An 18,774-nucleotide genomic window follows, 5' to 3' on the forward strand; every position below is an offset into this window, starting at 1 on the left:
CACTGATACCCTCCCGGCGCTTTTTGTGAAAGAGGATTACTGTTCTCCCCAGGAAGGATGAAGAGAGCTTAGATCAAAATGCTCATGCCTTCTGCTCTTTGGCAGAAGTACTTGTGTTCTTCAGAAGTGCCCATATCCTGGTGAGCATCTGACACCTCTGAGAGCAACAGTCCTACCTTCGGCATGGTCCTGTTTCTGAGTTCAGGGATACTCTTCATGCAATGTTAATTTAAGAAAAAAAAAAAAAAGACTATAATGTATTTTTAGTTCAAGATTTTTGAACTTGATACTCCCTCTACTGGTTCTTTGGCAGAGCTGTAACGACGTGGTTCAGGAAAGATTTGGACCAGAACTGAAATATGACATTGCCCTGCGGCTGGCTGCACTACAAATGTATATTGCAACTGTGACCACCAAGCAAACTCAGAAAATCTCTCTCAAATATATAGAGTAAGTTGAGAATGCAGCATGCTCTTTAGAAGTGGAACATTAGGAGTAACTCGTAGATTCTTTAAGGTTGTTTCTTTAATAAGTCTATACGCATGCACCAATTTTAGGTTCGTTCTTTGTTGCTGAAACTGATTCAGGTGTGTTAAGAGCTGTAAGTATGGACCTTTTGGTCCATTTACCTTTTGGTCATCTGTTCAGGCACGTGAAATAGCATATAAATGTAAATGAGATTAACTAATTTGCTTTCAATGATTTAATGGTCAGATCTAAGTTTATATGATCTGAATCCTAAAGTTTTAGTAGAGATTATTATAGTAAGATTCAGATGATTTCTTGGTTCAGAAGACTGTAGGGTCTTAGATTCCATTTGTAAGATTTCTTAGATACAGAAGTATGCCAGTAGGCACCTGTTTTATGTTAGACAACATGTATATGTAACTACAAAGAGAAAATTTCAAAAATGCAACTGTGTGTACATCTGCTTGGATTTAAAAAAACAAACAAAACCCAAACCCCCAAACTTTTGTTGTTGTTGCTTAGTTTACTTGCAGAATGGAAATAATAACTGTTGCACACTCAGTCTTGTGGAGTTTATCCACCTTACTGAAGATCATGTTATATTGTATTCTGTTAATGAATCAGCAGAAATAATTAGTTATAAGTGAAGAGTCAGTCTTCTATCAAAAGGGGTGCTTCAAGCAGAAGAGAAAATTTGGTAAAAGGAGGGGGACAGGTTGTGTTTGAGGGGGAAAAAACCCCACAAAATATAAGTGACAAAGACAATGGCTGGCTGGTTTGCACGTTCTAAAAAAAGCCTAGAAAATAAAATTAAATTTGACATTATGTTGTTAAATCTTCTGTGATTTTAATTCTATAATGGTACTTGCCTATGTAATTAAGTGATGTTTAATAATACAGCATAGACTTTAAACATAAAAACTTAAAACTTCTTTTCTGAGTGGCACGATGGAAGAGTTGGAAGGGATAGAAGAGAGATTATATATCATTTTAGAGCATCTTTTTCTTAGGTAATACATAGTTTTAATATAGAAAATAATGTGTTATTGCAAAACTCTGGACTTGATCAACTCTGCTTCTGTTTTCGGGTGTTCATTCACTTGGCATCATAGTCACCGGTCTTTAGATAAATAATCATCACAGGAATGTGAAATTAAATATATGCATTTTATTGCAGAAAAGAATGGGGATTAGAGACTTTTCTTCCATCTGCTGTGCTGCAAAGCATGAAAGAAAAGAACATAAAGAAAGCACTCTCACACCTTGTCAAAGCAAATCAAAACCTAGTTCCTCCTGGTAAAAAGGTATTACATTTGCATCTTAATGGAAAATATGTTTTAAAGAACAGAAAGGGTGGTGTGCATGGGAAACATTTAAAGTTAATCCTTCAGAGAAACACCTAGCCATTATATTTTCAGAGATTTAACTTTTGGTGCTTGGTACAACATAGCCAAGAACAATTAAAAATAATTAATTATACCCCAACTAAACTATCTTCTTATCTTGAGAATGCCAGAAAACTGGTTATTAATACTTTATGTATGATAAAGATATATATTTTTGTAATTCACTTAGTGCTTCCTATTAACGGCAGACTTGTTAGGAAAGTTATTGTTCTCTCTCTGATGCTCTCATCTGAACCACGTTAACCTATGGGCCTGACATAAATGCTGTTTTTCAGGATTCTTTTCCGTTACACTGTAGATAGAGACTTTTCGCTGGCCAAGATCTAACTGGATAGATGATAGTACTTCCAGTAAATGACCTTCCTTGCTGTTGTAAAATGCTTTTCTTAGCACTAAGCTTTCACTTCAGCTGGAAAAAACATGCAGAAGACAATGTCTCTGAGAAACGCCTTTGTTACATGCATACAGCTGAGGCTGGTTTTAGACACCATAATGAGGTTTCTTTATGCAAGTCATCTAGTCTCTCTTTGTAGTCAATGGAGAGAAAGAGGCACTTCTAGGGAGCGATTCATCCCATCCCACATTAGGAACCAAAAATAGGTCAGATGACTTGTGTCCTAGAAAAGCCTATTTCTCTCCATGGACTATAAAAAGAACCTAAGAGTGACTAGCTGAGACATAAAATGAGTTGAATCTTGCTTCATGACACTTTGTTTCTGAACAGAAAAACACCCAAACACCTGGTGCCAGAGCTAAGGTTCATTGTGATCAGCAGGAATCCTGCTTGGAGATTTCAGATCACATCGTGACTGTGAATGTAGCTCTACGTGTTTGACCTGCGATGCTCAGGAAGAAAGGCCACCTTTTTGACTGAAGCACTGCACGTCTCCTGTGCTGCTGAAGCGAAAGCTAAATAATGCCAATTGCTTATAGTTTATCCTGGTAGTGTAAATTTGGGTTTATTTTGGAAGCCATCATTGCTGCAGGCCTTGCAGGTGATGACAGTGGCATACGGTACCGGTTCTTGGTTAGAAAAGAGGTTGCAGCAGTGCCTTCCTGCAGCAAGCAGACTTCGTTGGTTTTGCTTCATTCTTTTCGATTTGAGCTTTGGAAATATATTGTGTGCCCACCTGCTTTTTTAGCAGGTAGGTCTCAGAAACAAAGCATCTGAGCTCATCGTCACCTTCTGTCTCACTTGTAGGTACTAATGCAGGAACTGATTTCTTTCTGGGGTCTTCTCTCCCTCCACATGAAGGGAAGCCTGTCATTCTCAGGATTCTCCTGTTTTTTACAGTCCCTGTGTATTTCTCCACCAACTGAACACCTGGTGAAGGGAAGGGGAAAGCATTACCACTGGTTGCTCTGCTTCGGATCCATTTCCTCCTTGGTGTCTAGAAAAACCTTAGGATAGGGGCTCTTAAAATGCTGTTCAAGATCAAATAAGATTTTCAATTAGAAATCTAGTGGCTGAAATGAGAATAGCAAATGAGATGAGCTTGTTTTATCTTATCTTTTAAAAGTCCAGATATAAGGATTTACACCAGGGAGGTATAAGGTTTGGGTCCAGACTGTTTGGGTGAAATGAACTGATTCTGGTTTCCATTCAGTCTCATAAAATATTTCCAAGTTGTTTCTTTTTAAGTAGGTAGTTTAAGGTCAGAGGAGAAAAAAGGAAATAAATTATGACATGTATTGCATGATATGATCATATGTATTGATGTACTGTATTTAGCTTTCAGATTTATTCCCTACTAAATATAGTGGAAGATTTTTATTTTAAAAAATAGGAAACTCCGTAATGAGGTGGAATAATATGCCATATGCCACAAGTACCTAACAAAATGTAATACACATAGCTGACAAAAGCAAATTCTTTGTTCTCTTTCTCTGTATAGGTACGTAAATGTTTAAGAACTGATAGTGATTATGAATGGAAAGCTGCTGTCTAGCCTTGAAATCCCTCAATGAACAGATGTTAAATCTGAGTAGTTTAACATTTTCCCTTCATTGGAGCAGTTATGATGTTCTTGCAGTGCTCTGATCCACCCATACCCAAGTCCTCAGTGCATTTTAACTAAACAAGCAAGATCTTAATTTTAAGAATGAAACTGTTTCTCCTCATCTGAAACTCAAGCATCTAATGATTTAGTTTCAGGCTCTGAAGAGCTGTTATTGCAGTCCATTTTCCTTAGACTACACAAATACATTTTCTTTCTGAATTTGGTAATGTGTTGATTTCCACCAGTACCTCTTACCCCTGTTTCTCCTTCCTCAGCTATCTGCTCTGCAAGCCAAGGTGCATTATCTAAAGTTCCTCAGTGATCTACGATTATATGGAGGGCGTGTTTTCAAGGCAACACTAGTGGTAATATTTCTCTTGAAGTAGTCTCTCTCTTCTCTTGATTTTTGTATCCAAATGCCTTGTTGCAAAAGCTGGACCATATAATTCTCTTTAGAAGTTTAGATTCTATTCATACACTTAAAAAATCATTGTTAATTGAACGAAATCACTTCTTTTTCCTTTTCACCATGAGAATAACATTCCTGTTATAATTTGAATTTTACTGGGGATTTGGAGATAGGTAGCACCTTTTTGGCAAATAGCGCCATCTAATTAACTATAGAATACTAAAATTATTAGTCTGGAAAACTCTTAATGGCAAAGATTTTCTTTTAACAGAAGCAGAGTCCATCCATCCATCTGTCTGTCCATCCAACTATCCATCTAAAAACTAGAGCATAGCCAATATCCAGCAGCAGATTCCTTTACTTTTTGTTTTTAATTATGAATCAAGTATGCTCTTGTACATCATATCTTCTTAGAAAAACATAATAATCTTTAATGTAGAAATGCCACGCAAATGTAGCTCCATGAAAACGAAAGAAGGCAGTGATGATTTCTGTCACTATGCAGTATCTATCATGTTTTTTACTTTTGCTTTTGTTCTTTTTCTGCTAAAGCAGGGAGAAAAGAGGTCAGAAGTGACTCTGTTAGTAGGGCCGCGGTATGGAATCAGTCATGTGATAAACACCAAAACAAACCTGGTGGCTCTCCTGGCAGACTTCAGCCATGTGAACAGGATTGAGATGTTTACAGAAGATGAAAGCAGTGTTAGAGTTGAGCTGCATGTCTTAGATGTAAAAGTAAGTTTGTTGTTGATTTATATTGATACAGCATCTTTAAATAATGTTTTTTTCTTTATTTGAGTAGTTGATCAAGCTATGCTGTTCTGAACATTTTCATGCCAATAATATTCTCAGGGTGCGTTTTTAGCTCTTTTTTGGTCAGAGTGCATTTAGAGTACAGCTTGAGCATTTGAGGGGCTTACAGTGTATCAGACTGGTGCTTTGCAGCACTTGTATTCTGATTTTTCTCTTGGCTGACCCCAGGCAACTGGCTTTGTTGTTGTCTTCCTTGATTTCCATGGTGAGAAGAGATGATGATGAAACTGGCCTTCTTTTGAAGCTCCTTGAGCCCCTAGAAGCTCCTTCTAGTGTAACAGATGATAATTACCACCATCAGAGACTCGCCAGCTGCATCAGACCAGTGTCCCCTGTAATGCAGTGCTTTATCTGCAAAGTTCACTGCAAGTAACCACATAGCAGTTACCAATGAAATAAACTGTAAAAAGGCAAGGTTTTGTCCTTAGACCTTATAATTCCAGTTCAGCGCTTTGCCCTACATAATATATTCACAGATGCTCTTCATCTACCTGTAGTCATTTAATTTCTCTTAAACCCCACTCAACACTTTGCATCTGTGGCATCTAGTGGCAATGAGTGGAGTTTTGTATATTATATTGTCCTGGTTCTTCTTGGTGTGGTTTTATTTGGTTTTGAAATGAAAGGCTTCATGGACTGTCTAGGGCATTAATCAGGACAATCAGAGATTGAAGGAAGAGTCCTCATTATACTTGAAACTTAAATATTCTGTTAACATAAATAGAGCCTAGCAGTTCTTTTTGCTTACCCAGCTATACACAAAAAACATACACGAGGAATATTTTACTAAGCTTTTGCTTTGAATATTTTAGGTTTATTGACCTGGAACTGTTTCCCTGTGTTTAAGTTAATGAAAAAAAGCATTGCTGTAAATTAATCTAGATGCTCTTTGACAGCAACTTAAGGGAAATGTACAGGCTGGTGAACGCAGCATCTCTTTCACCTTACTTGGCAATGATAACATCTGAGGATCTCAGGCTACTTTACCTGCATTACTGTTCTAAACTCATAGCCCTCTTGTGAGAAAGCTGTTATCACCTTTTTACAGATGGAGAAAATAACATAGAAATTAAATTCTTCCCATCTGCTCATATGTAAAATACAGCACTGTGTGGCATAGTATTATATATTACCATGGTATTATGTTATTTTATATTATAATACTGTTACTGTCTTATTGCAAACCATGTATATCCCCATCTCCTTGCATTTTGACACAAGTGATCTTAAACCCAGAGAGACTGGACTAACATTAAAATTACAAAACTAGGAGGCTCTGGATGGAATTTGACAAAAAATTGCCTCTCTGTGGGGCACAAGTAGGGGTTGTCACTGTGTCCTGTGGAGGACACACAGGCACACACAGGTAGGTATGTTTTCATCCCTTGGCTTACATAAGGTAGCAGGTTCATATATTCCAGATTCTGAATATGCCAATATATGTCATATATGCCAATATTTTCTTAATGATAAATGAATAAACAGTTCAGATTTTTATTTTTTGTTCTTTTTAATGTCTTCTCAAGCATGTATCACTTGAAAGAACAGAGATTAATTAGCCCAGTGTAGGTTTAATAATTTATAGTTAACTTTTATAGCTATAGTTGAATGCTTTGACAGAAGCATGTATTGAATAGAAGCTCAAACTGTAGCACAAAATACTTTAAAGAAAAAAAATGCATAATTTTTTCCATGTTGCTGAAAACTGTTCATACAACATTCAGGGCACCCGGGGTATTTTGGCCTAAGATGCTGCAGCACAGACATTTAAAAAATTATCAGGCCTATTGTGGGTTTGGTAGTAAGCTATGATCATCAGCTATGTTTTGGCCACAGCCTCCATCAGAGTCAGTTGTCTTTTAACTAGTAAGGAGTTGAGTAAGGTGGAGAGCCATCCTTGTTGCATGTAACGTTGCTCCTGGAACAAATGATGCCGGTCCCTGCAATCTGTCTTGTGACAGTGGACTCCGCATGCTAAATTATGATAAATTGTCACAAATGTCCACATAGCTATGAGTCACTACAAACCGTGAGTGATAAGATGGGTTGTCTACGGTGTAATTTCTGTCTATGTATCATGGTAAGGGCTTCATTTTTATTTCCTCTGTAGGAGTTGTAGAGGTTAGCCACCTTAAAATAAAAATGAGAAGAGCAGCTTTTGGTGTTAAAAGCTACAGAGACGTGAACAAAAGTTTTAGGCAAAGAAATTTATATATTGTGGCAAAAGAAAAGGAAATTAAAGAAAGTATGTTTCACATGGATGTCTCGGGTTCGATGCTCGCTAGCCTGGCAGCCATAGTTTTTCAAAGCTCTGAGGTCTCTCATTTTTGTTGGGTCTGAATTTTTTTTCTAAATGCTTTGTTTTCTTTGCTGATCTCCCTTCTGAGGATCTTTCTCCATTCTCTTTGTCTCTGTTTATCTGCTTATTTTTTCATCACTTGTCTTTTCAGTAATGCCAGGCCACAAACACTGAAATCTTTTAAGCTGTCATTGCAATATGCACTGTCACTGCCGTGTAATGATAACTTTAACCTCACTACTGTATTTTCTGAACCTGAACTTTCCCTGACTCTGTTTGCTTCCCATATCTCGCTTCTTTACACGTGCTTAGGGCACTTCATTTTCTGGGAAGCTGCAGATTCCCATACTACTGCAAGACTCCAGCACCTAAGGTACCAGGTTCTTAGCCCTTAGCAGTTTCAAAGTAACAGTAAACAGTGCTTTGGTGAGAATAATATATCTATGCAAGAAAAAGATGGAGCAAGAGTTTTAAAATGGTTAGCTTCATTCAGAAAGAGAGCAAAATCAGCTGTTAAAATGTCCAGTTGGACTTCGCCCTTACTGCAACTCCAGTCTTTTCTAAATGTTTGATACTGTTTGATATTGGTAGTGAGGAAAATAAGTTCTTGTGTGTATTTTTCAATGTGGTGTTTGTGATGTAATTCCTTTTGCTTCCATGTAGTAGTATTGTCAGCAGGTAAACAGATTGAGGAGGAACAGCCTTAACCAAGACTTGGTTGTATTCTTCTTAGCCTATTACTCTACTGATGGAGTCATCAGATGCAATGAATCTTGCTTGCCTAACAGCTGGATACTATAGACTGCTGGTTGACTCAAGGCGCTCAATATTTAACATGGCCAACAAGAAAAATGCAGGGAGCCGAGAAACAGGTATTCATTGCACAGTATGTTAACGATGGTCCAATGCATAAAGCAGAAGCCAGCTTAAGCCAGTGCACCTCCAGATAAATACAAGGCTATGCCAAATGAGATCTGATTGCTGGCTCAGACCTACCACCACAGAATATCAGTTCAGCTTTATAATGTTCTAACGTTCAGCCTATGATAGCATCTTAATGGTAAAGTAAACCAGGTGATGAATTTCTTTCATACTGTAGTGAAAGAGATGCATGCTCCCTGTGAGTGTTATTATTTTATATGCATATATCTTTTGTAAGAATACATATGGTGTTGGAGAAACCAGCTGGGGATTTGGTTTTGTGTTACTATTCCTGGAATAGCATTTGTACCTAGCTGAGGTTTAGTTTTGTGCTAAAGTACAAAAGTACCAGTTAAACTTTAGGTCATTAAATCAACTGGTATTTAACTTAGAGCAGAGGTGAGTTTGAAAGTGCTTTTCTGAAGTGTTTGATGGCTCAGCTGTCCTAATCAGCATGTTTATTGCTCAGCATTAACAAGTTATTGTTTAAAAATGACATGACTTTGCTCTTTGATTTCACAATGTTGATTTTATTTCACCATGCTATAGGAACTGAAAATAGAGGAAAGCATAATCTCCTTGCTTCTGAGTGGAATTGTATACCAAAAACTACCACTTTTCTGGCTGAAGGAGATCAGGAGACTCAAATGTCCTTTGCTGATCCAAAACAGAAGACTGTAGATGTTTCTGAAAGTCTGTTATGTCAAAAAGAACACAGACATCTGTACATAGAAAATACTTATAATTCAGGTGGATTTGATCAGCATCTGGCCAAGCAAAGTGACCCCACTGAAGCAGAAGAAAGCAGAAATTTTAATCAGCCTTCACTGCTATCACTCTCAGGTTTGGAATCTAGCAAGAAAGCACAGGATTCCCCCAGGGGAGCAAAAGTTTCCTTTATATTTGGAGATCACAACTTGGATGGTATCAATCCCCAGACCCTTGGCTATGAAAGGCTTTTGGATGAAAGTCCAGAAGTACTAGAAAAACAAAGAGCCATTTACATTAGTAATGCCAATGACATTAAAGGCCTGGAGTTGTCACCAGATGCTGAAAGCATTCAGTTTGCTACAAATTCTGTTTACGCAACTATAAACGATGGTAAAATATTTGGAGCTGCGGAAGGGATAGAAGAGCCTTTGCTGCATGATATTTGTTATGCAGAAAACACAGATGATGCTGAAGATGAAGATGAAGTAAGCTGTGAAGAAGACATAATGGTAGGAGAAATCAATAGGCCTGCTCTTCTCAGCCTTTCTGGTTCTAGTGATGACATTATTGATTTGACTTCACTTCCACCTCCGGAAGGTGATGATAATGAAGATGATTTCCTATTGCATACCTTAAACATGGCCATTGCTGCTCCTCCACCTGGCTTCAGGGACAGTTCAGATGAGGAAGACTCTCAGAATCAAGCAGCACAGCCTAGAGACAACAAGGAGCAAGCCAGTAATCTAGGCAATGATGACATTCCAGTGTCGCTTATCGATGCTGTCCCTACTAATACAGAGGGGAAGTGTGAGAAGGGGCTAGATGATGCTGTAGTCTCTACACTTCAAGCACTAGAAGCTTTGGCTGCTTCAGAGGAACAGCAGACGAATGACAATTCAGGTTCTTTCACCATAGTTACATTTATTCATTGAAAATCATTCCATCTCATCCATTTAGCTTTGGAAATGCTCCATTTCATGAGGGTTGGGTTTTTTCGTTTGTTTTCCTTTTTTTTTTGCCATCATTTTGCATACATCATATTCCATATTATTTAATGGAACTACCATTATGTTATTAAACTACCTGTCCTGGGAACTGTGCAATAAAGTCAGAGTATTCTTACAAAGCATATTTTTGTCTCTAACACACCCCCTTTGCTTGTCACTTATCCAGGTGCTTCAGCTGCTGTCATTTAATTGACTGTTATTTTTTGTGGCTTGCAGGTGTAGCTATCCTGCGAGCATATAGCCCTGAGTCATCTTCAGATTCTGGCAATGAAACAAATTCCTCTGAAATGACTGAAAGCTCTGAACTAGCTGCGGCACAGAAACAGTCGGAAAACACTGCACGTATGTTTTTGACCACAAGTGAAGGCTACCAACCCCTTGTGGAAGAGCAGACTGAATTTCCCATCGCTAAGAATCAGGCTGGAGGGCCAGGCATGAAGCCCTCACAGCCTTTGGCTGGTCGTCAGGCTGCAGAGCTACAGTCAAAAGTTGTGCCTTCAAAGCAGATTCTTCATTCAGATAACATGGAAATGGAGCCAGAGACCATGGAAACAAAATCTGTCACTGATTATTTTAGCAAATTGCACATGGGATCCTTGGTATATTCTTGCACTAGTAAAAGGAAAAATAAGATGACAGACAGCGAAGTAAAAGCACCCTCTGATGGCAATGCTACTGTGAAAAAGCAACAGGGAACTAAAAAAGCAGAGACTGATGAAGATCTAAAAGCTAAATTTGGAACTCTTTCAGCAAGAGACAGTCAACGCCTAAGCACTTTTAATGTGGAGAGAACTGCCTTTCGCCAAAGATGGTACGCTGCCGATGATGGGGCAGCAGATAAGCCAAGCCCAGAAACAGTGAACGGGAAGACTTTTCCAAGAGTTCCTGTCCTTGGTAAAACAGAAACTGACTGTAAGGATGAAGTGGATCCTGAGGTGGATCAGGATGATACCTCGGGGCTTAGCCAAGGTGAAAACTTTCTGTCAGATATGACTCCCGTGTCTTCAGCCAAAGACCTAAACGATGCAGAAGATACCGATTTATCTGCAGATGACCATCCTTCAAAGCTTCCAGAAGCTGAGCAGAGCGTGGCTAGACTTTGTGAATATCACTTGGCTAAGCGCATGTCATCTCTGCAAAGTGAAGGCCATTTCTCACTGCAAAGCTCTCAGTGCTCTTCAGTGGATGCAGGATGCAGCACAGGCAGTAGCACGTGTGCTACCCCCGTTGAATCTCCTCTTTGTACCTCTGACGTTAAGCACATTATCTCTGACCCATCAATGAAGGGCATGGCCTATATTCCAGCAGATGAAAGAGCTGCCATTCTTCCAAACCATGGAACGACGTACAAGGACCTGCACCAGCAGCCCGAAGCCGTGTGTCACAGAATGACGGTGCCTGTCGTGCATTCAGCAATTAATGCTGAACCACTGTTCGGCACTTTGAGAGAAGGATGTCATCGGATCCCCAAGATAAAAGAAACTACAGGTACAGCAGTAATAAAGCGTTTCTTATGTTTGTTTTTAAAGCTACATGTTAACGTTGAGGACTAGGTGAGACATTTGCATTATCTTTACCTGAAACTACAACATCAAGCTGTAGGAGGCAGTGGGGTTAGACCTTCAGAGTATCTATTCATTTTACTTGTACCTGTTGAGATATTCTTATGAGCTGCTTACAAAGATAAATTTTTTTTAAAAACCTCTCATTACAGTTAAAAATATTTGGGGGGACACTGATGGAGAGGCCTCTCTTCCACTCTTTGGAAGCCTCTCCAAAATCCATAGTCACTTGAGTTCCAGGATACTTGTTAGATTATAAGATGACTTCACAAGGTATATTAATGTAGGAGAGAAAAACCTGTGATTCATTTATTATGTATCTTATATGCTATTTTAGCAGATTGTCAAAAACATGCCAGTATGAATAAAAAGCTCTGAATGTAAGGATGAGAAAATGTCACTACCTTATTAAGCATGTATTTACTTCATCATCTGACAGTAGGTGTTGCCTTAAAAAATAATTTACATATAGAACCATTACCGCATTTTTAATTCCAATTTCAAGAGATTTTATGAACTTACTGTTATAAAAAAATGCACAGTTTTTCAGAGATAGCATTGGAAATTCTTTCAGTTGGGTTTTAAATGTTTCCCTCTTCCTGGGTTGCAACCCACATGTAGCAGTAGTGTGTGAATGCATGAAAATCTGAAAGTGGAACAGACTAGGAGCTAGAATGAGAAATGTTATTTCTCTGCCAAAAAAAACACATAACCAAACCAAAATTACCATGAATGCATCTTTCCATACCCTCTCAGGTGTAGTTAAAGAAGGTATTTTAATCTGAAAAGATTCATCTAATTAGTTAATAGAAAACATGCAATCCATATATTAGAGGAGATTTAGGATGTTTTATAGATGATATAGATTATTTTCTATTCCTTTTTTTAAATAAGTCTGCTGTAGTGGAATGAACAATTAACTATTCATAAGTTATAATTTGTTGGTAGATTTTAAGAGGCATCTTAGTGAAATACAAAAGACACGAGGAACTAGCAATGAATTTTTTGTGAAATATTTTGAGGAATGGAGACCACTGGGAAATACCAGGAATCCATTTGTCCTGACTGTTAAAGATATTTAAAAGTTCAGTCTCTGAATATTATCAGGGTGATGCTTAATTATTCTGTCTGCTCTTCTACTACCCCTAGTGTAGCTTTCACAGAGCCTGAAAAGGGAAGACAAGGAGGCATGCCTACAGCTTTTCCTAGACAGCCTCTAGCTGACTCCATCATGCTATCATCCATGCTATCAGAATCAAAGGTGCCAAGTCAAAATCAAGACTCTTGTGACATTCCCAAAGTAAATCAGGCTTGTGGGGCAACAGTTAGTTTACGGCCATATGACATGATAGGAGGAAGCCTCAGGATGCCACACAACAGGAAAGTGCTGAGACGCAGCAGCAGCATCATTGGAGGATCTGGAGGCATTGAGATGCTGTTTGAAAAGAAGGCAGCCGCAGCCAGCTTGAAATGCCTGGACATCACCCGAAGGGACAAATCCAAATCGGAGAGAAGGGTGGAACTCCCGCTGGGCAAAAAGCTGTCAAAAAGTTATTCCCAGAGTTGTGTGTATGTCAGCACTGATAGGAAGGACAGTAAGAGGTGTTCGGGCACAGGCGCCAGTCAGAAGGACTCCAAGCAGTATCGAACGCTGCCCTTGCGGAAGCTGGACACCAGCGCCTGGAGGTGTCGTGGCCCCTTTAGCTATTGTTTCCTGAGCAGAGGAAACGATGACAACGATGATGAAGATGACCGAGACAGCCATCAGCTCTCATGTCTCTTTGAACCGCAGATCCCGTGTGAGCTCACAGAACCAGTTGGTCAGTCGTTTTCCAGTGAAAATGAGCAGAAAGTCTTGGAGTCCCCGAAAGCTGCTGAGCCCCCGCAAGATGAGGGAGTCAACGCGCATGAGAAGAGCAGTGCTGACATCCAAGGTGGCCAAATTGATGTGAATCTCAACGACGTGGCCTTCGATGCACAAATCACGCGAATAAATGTGATGAAAGAAAAGACGTATGCAATGCCTGATGGATTTATTGCAGCACAAAAGGATGCCAATGAGCTACTCTCACTGGTCCGAGCAAGTATGGGCAAGAGAGAAGATTTACATCCAGAAACATATGACCTTAAACTTTCTAAGTACAAACAACTGTTATCTATGGAATCGAGACAGTTGGGAAGTGCCTGCAGGAAAATGGCCATGGCTGATAAAAGCCCTGAGGAAATGCTTTTAGCTATGACTTCCAGCTTTCAAGTACTCTGTTGCTTAACAGAAGCCTGCATGCGTTTAGTTAAAGTCATGAACTCTGAAACACAGCAGCAGGAAATTATAGCTAAGATAGACGAGGTTGTAATAAACTACATTTGTCTTCTGAAGGCTGCAGAAGCAGTGTCAGGCAAGACCTCCAGTGATCCTAGCATTAAACTCTTGGCTCGACATTCGACTACCATGGCCGCTATTGTAAGCACACTAACACGTTCTCTTAAAATGCTTTTAAACAAATAAAATACAAAAGTCACTTCATAATCTACCTTTGCAAAGCCATACATAAAAAACTTTTATTTACTGTATGTGTATGAACTAATGTAACAAACTCAGCTTTCTCTGTATATTTTGTTATTTTATATAAAATAGGTATGAGATTAAAAAAAAAGTTAAAATACTGAACACTGACAAAAGTAATGAGCAGATCTGTCCTTCTGTTTATACAAAAACAAAAGCCAAAAAAACCCTCTCCCCAAGACCAGAAAAGCAAACAGAAAAAATCCCATGTAGGAGCAAATTGATGTTTGGCTATTTTTCATATAGTCAAATTTATGGTTGTATGAAGTGAACTTTTAAAGCCTGTTATGTCAATGAAGTTGTTTTCTGTTTCATCCAAGTTTTCACTTGGAGAATGCTCCATGTTTAGAAATGAGAAGTTAAATCATAATGTATATAACACAATATTTAATGTTTTAAAATTATAATTTTTAAGCATTGAAAATAGCAAAAAGACATTTAAAATCCAAGAGACTATTATACCTTACTAGAGAATATATATATAATAAATGACTCTTTTGTTCATATGGCCTGAATTACCTGATTCTTCTTTTCTAGGAAATTCTGTATTTAAAAAAAAAAAAAATATTGAAAATACCAACTTCAGAGGGTATCTGATGTATTGAACATTAGTGTTGGCATTTTAGATAGTGAAGGTAACTGTGGAAGACTGAGGACACAGAAACCAGAGTGGTGGTGGTGTTCTCTCTGAAATGAAAGGCTGATGCCATACTGGTCAGACCAGAATGTATAGGGCAGGTCTACACACTCCTTTCCCTGGTAAATGAGAGAGAGGACCGTCAGGAAATTCCTATGCTGTTTACTGTTTCATCATTTATCTATGGTGCATCTGAACAACATGAACCGCATCTATTTTGTTAATTATTTTATACTTCATATTTTATGATTCTGAATGTTTAACTGTAAATAAGTTAGAAATAAAATGAAGTTTTCAGAATACAATCAATATCTCTGAAATATTTCCAGCTAGAGACAGTTCTTCTCTGAGTGAGGACAAAGGCGGCTTGTGAATAATCCCTCCCATCTGAACCTTTCTGGAAAACATTTTGTAGTCTTGTGTTTGAGAGGCAGCCAAAGCAAAACCTCTCAGTTTCACCTGGCAAATAGGCTTTCACAAGAGCATCTGTTAAACTTTTCAGTCACCAAGGAGCAGCAGCCCTTGTGGAAAGTGCAGAATACCATTCTCTAAACTGATGTAGGTAATTTTCATCTGTTTCTCATAATGTCACATGCAAAGAGTATAACCACTCTGTTTTGAAAACTTACCCATTCAGTTGAAGTACGTGTGAAGCTTTCTGTGCTGAACTAGAAAGACTAAACCAACAAAATCAAGTTTTTGCCAAGGAAATCTTTTCTTGCATAGAGTTATGCACTTCACTGTGAAACCAAGACGTGCTTTTTCCTCCGACTGCAGAGAAACATCCTCAGGAACACAGTATCAGAAGCTTAATCTGTTGTCCGTAGGAGAAAAATCCGGTTTCCAAGACCAATTCACTTAGCCCACGGACCCACTCCTGAGGGCAGCTCAGAGGTAGGCTGCAGGCTGAATGACGTTGGTGGTGGGTGACAACAGCCTGTCCCGATGCTCACACTTGGTGCTTTCATTCTGGCAGCCCAGAGAGTGGGGCTGTGTGCGCTGCTCTTCTGCTGCAAGTACCAGTGAAATTCTTTCTGTGGTTTTTGAGTATTTCATACTGGGGAAAAAACAAGCCGAATTGTTGTACCGGTACATATTCCTTGACTGCTTTGTGAGTTTATGTAAAAATGTCATCAGTGATTTGGAAATACTAAGTTTCAAAAATAGATTTAGGATTGTCACAGCTAAGCATCGACAGATCATAGGGATGTGGCACTTTCAGGGTTGCTAGTCCAGTCCTTTTCATTCCACTCCATTTCATAAACTGATCTAATTTTATTTCAAAGGTAAGTAGATTTTTGTTGTCCTTACTGTTTAAGAACTTTTCTGAATGTAAACCTGTTCTTTTTGCTCTCTAAAATTAACTATGGTCTTCTTTTGTGGCAATATTTTTTAGGTTTAAGTACTGGGGTTTTTTTCCTCTCCTTTTTAATGCATTTTCATAGGATCATAGAATAATTTGGGTTGTAAGGGACCTCTGGAGTTCATTTAGTCCAACCCTTGCTCAAAGCAGGTCTAATCGCATTAGGTTGCTAAGGGCCGTTTCAGGTTGAGTATTGGACACCCTCCAAGGATGGAGGTCCCACAGCATCTCTGGGCACCTGTTCCAATATTTTACAATCTTTATGGTTAAAAAAATAAAAATTCTTTATGGCTAATCAGAATTTTCCATGTTCCAACAATATCCATTGCCTTTCATCATATCAGTGTGCACCCTTTAGAAAAGTCAGGCTCTGTCTTCTCTGGTATCCTTCCATCAGGTAGGTGTAGGCTGCAATAAAGTCTCCCCTGAGCCTTCTCTCCTCCAGGCTGAGTAAAACCAGTTCCTTCAGCCTTTCCTTGTGTATCATGTGCTCCAGCCCCTGACCAGCATGGTGACCCTCCACTGGACTCGATGGTGTGACTTCATAAACCACCACCATGTTCCTGTCTCAGTTTTGATAAATAGGATCATCTAGCCAAGCTCTCGAGTTGCCTCTTAGAAGGCAGCTTCTCTTTCAGATATCCCCATCCGGTACCACGTGAATGTCTTTTTCCTAAACTTTCCACACAGAATTATATGCAGGCTTTTAAATGCTGCCTTATGAGGACTTGGTACAATGGCACAGCTGCTGGAAATAATTTGTCTGCTGTCTCCTAGAATTACATGTATTCACAGGCATATTAGGTTGGTGTCTCACAAACATCCTTTGTCAGTAAGTATTTTCATCTTTCTTCTGGGCTCCACGGAGACCTTACTGCGGCCTTTCAATACTTAAACGAGGCTTATAAGAAAGCTGGGGACAGACTTTTTAGTAGGTCCTGTTGTGATAGGACAAGGGGTAATGGTTTTAAACTAAAAGCGGGTAGATTTCGATTAGATGTAAGGAAGAAATTTTTTACGATGAGGGTTGTGAGGCACTGGAACAGGTTGCCCAGAGAGGTGGTAGATGCCCCATCCCTGGAAACATTCAAGGCCAGGTTGGACAGGGCTCTGAGCAACCTGATCTAGTTGAAGATGTCCCTGGTCATTGCAGGGGGGTTGGACTAGATGACCTTTGAAGGTCCCTTCCAACCCAAACTATTCTATGATTCTATGATCCTGCTTGTCCTGTCCAGCTAAGGAGATCCCTGGATGATAATAGATTCCAAATCATATGACCTTGCACATCAGTTGCTACTGAATTATCATCTGTTTCTGTTAAATCTTAAGCATTAAGGTGTCCTTGTCTTCCTGTGTGGTATCCTAATTGATTCCTGCATTAATTGTATGTCTCAACTTCATGTCATGAAGAAATGTCACCAGTATGTACCTACTTCTTGCACTAAGTCAGTAAAGAAATACTAAATAAGATACTTTCATCTGGAATACACTATACTTTTTATAAATTTTTATATATACGCTGTATGTTTAGTGATTTTTTAACTTGACAAAATGATAGGCATCTTCATGTTTAAGTCCCTGAGTTCAGGCTATTTTCTAAAATAACATTTGGCAAAGTTTGCCATTTTGAAATTGAGAAACAAAGGTGCATACCTACATTTCTTTTCCTTCTATTTAATTGAAACTCCATCAATTCATTATCACTGGAAGATCCAGAATGCTCCATGATGTCCTCACTGCTCACCAGAGATGTGAAATACTCTCTCTTACACTAGCACATTATTTGAAGCTGAGAAATGGGCTCCTGAGTAACTTTGTCACTTACAGAATTTATGTCTAAGAGAGACCCTGTGACTGCACTGAAATCCAGTTAAAGTTAGTAGCATTTTATCAGGGATTAATTTGCCTCAATAGGCTATAACTGTAGCATTGTAGCAGCAGATGTTAAAAGCCAGAGCCTCATTGCACTAAGCACAAAACTGGTACAAAGTGAAAACTTGGTTCATGTCACAAGTAGCTTATTGCTGAGCATGTGGCACTAATATTATCCAGTCTTTATAATTTGCCAGTCAACATTCAGGAGTAGCTGTCCTGCACAAAAAGAAAGCAATCACAAGCTTCCACTGCGCTACCTGTGCAACAGCCCTACCGTGTTTTCAGACCTAGATTTGGCCAAAGCAAGAGACAGCATGAGGCACTTACCATTAAAAAATAAAATAAAATAAAAGGTTAATTACATTTTCCTGTAGGAGTTCTCATGGTGAAATCTGAAATTTTCTGTCAGTGCTGATGGAATTTGGGAGATGCTGATAGGTGAAAATTCATGAGACTCAATAACAACGCTTCCTTTGGAGACTTTGAAGCAATGGGTTCTGGAGAGAGCAAATTTAGGCTCACAAGATCTGGGAGCAAATCTCTGATTTCATAAGGGAAAAAAGAAAAGGCAAACTAACCTAGCAGCCTGTTGTACTATAGTAAATGTAAACCTTTCAGTATTGATTTTGAAGTGCACTTCTATTCTGAAAAGAGACTGTGCTATTAATGGCACATTTTTATGCAATAGGCCATATTTAGTTGCATTTTAAAGTTCATTTTGTCATTCTGAAAAAATAATT

At 38.8% G+C, this 18,774-nt stretch overlaps 1 protein-coding gene across 1 annotated transcript in view; it reads left to right on the forward strand.

Moving 5' to 3' along the window:
• Positions 1-14,581, forward strand: part of FRMPD4 (FERM and PDZ domain containing 4) — a 114,857-nt gene extending 100,276 nt beyond the window's left edge. Inside the window, exons 9-17 of the mRNA XM_050902173.1 lie at positions 314-450; positions 1,646-1,772; positions 4,150-4,239; positions 4,836-5,018; positions 8,129-8,267; positions 8,866-9,927; positions 10,251-11,522; positions 12,751-13,431; positions 13,468-14,581. Of these exons, the coding sequence (XP_050758130.1) occupies positions 314-450; positions 1,646-1,772; positions 4,150-4,239; positions 4,836-5,018; positions 8,129-8,267; positions 8,866-9,927; positions 10,251-11,522; positions 12,751-13,431; positions 13,468-14,102 (4,326 nt within the window). The 3' untranslated portion in view covers positions 14,103-14,581. The remainder of the gene's footprint in view (positions 1-313; positions 451-1,645; positions 1,773-4,149; positions 4,240-4,835; positions 5,019-8,128; positions 8,268-8,865; positions 9,928-10,250; positions 11,523-12,750; positions 13,432-13,467) is intronic.
• The last annotated feature ends 4,193 nt before the right edge of the window (positions 14,582-18,774 follow it).

The sequence above is a fragment of the Gymnogyps californianus genome, chromosome 1 (assembly GCF_018139145.2).
Source record: "Gymnogyps californianus isolate 813 chromosome 1, ASM1813914v2, whole genome shotgun sequence".
NCBI lineage: Eukaryota > Metazoa > Chordata > Aves > Accipitriformes > Cathartidae > Gymnogyps > Gymnogyps californianus.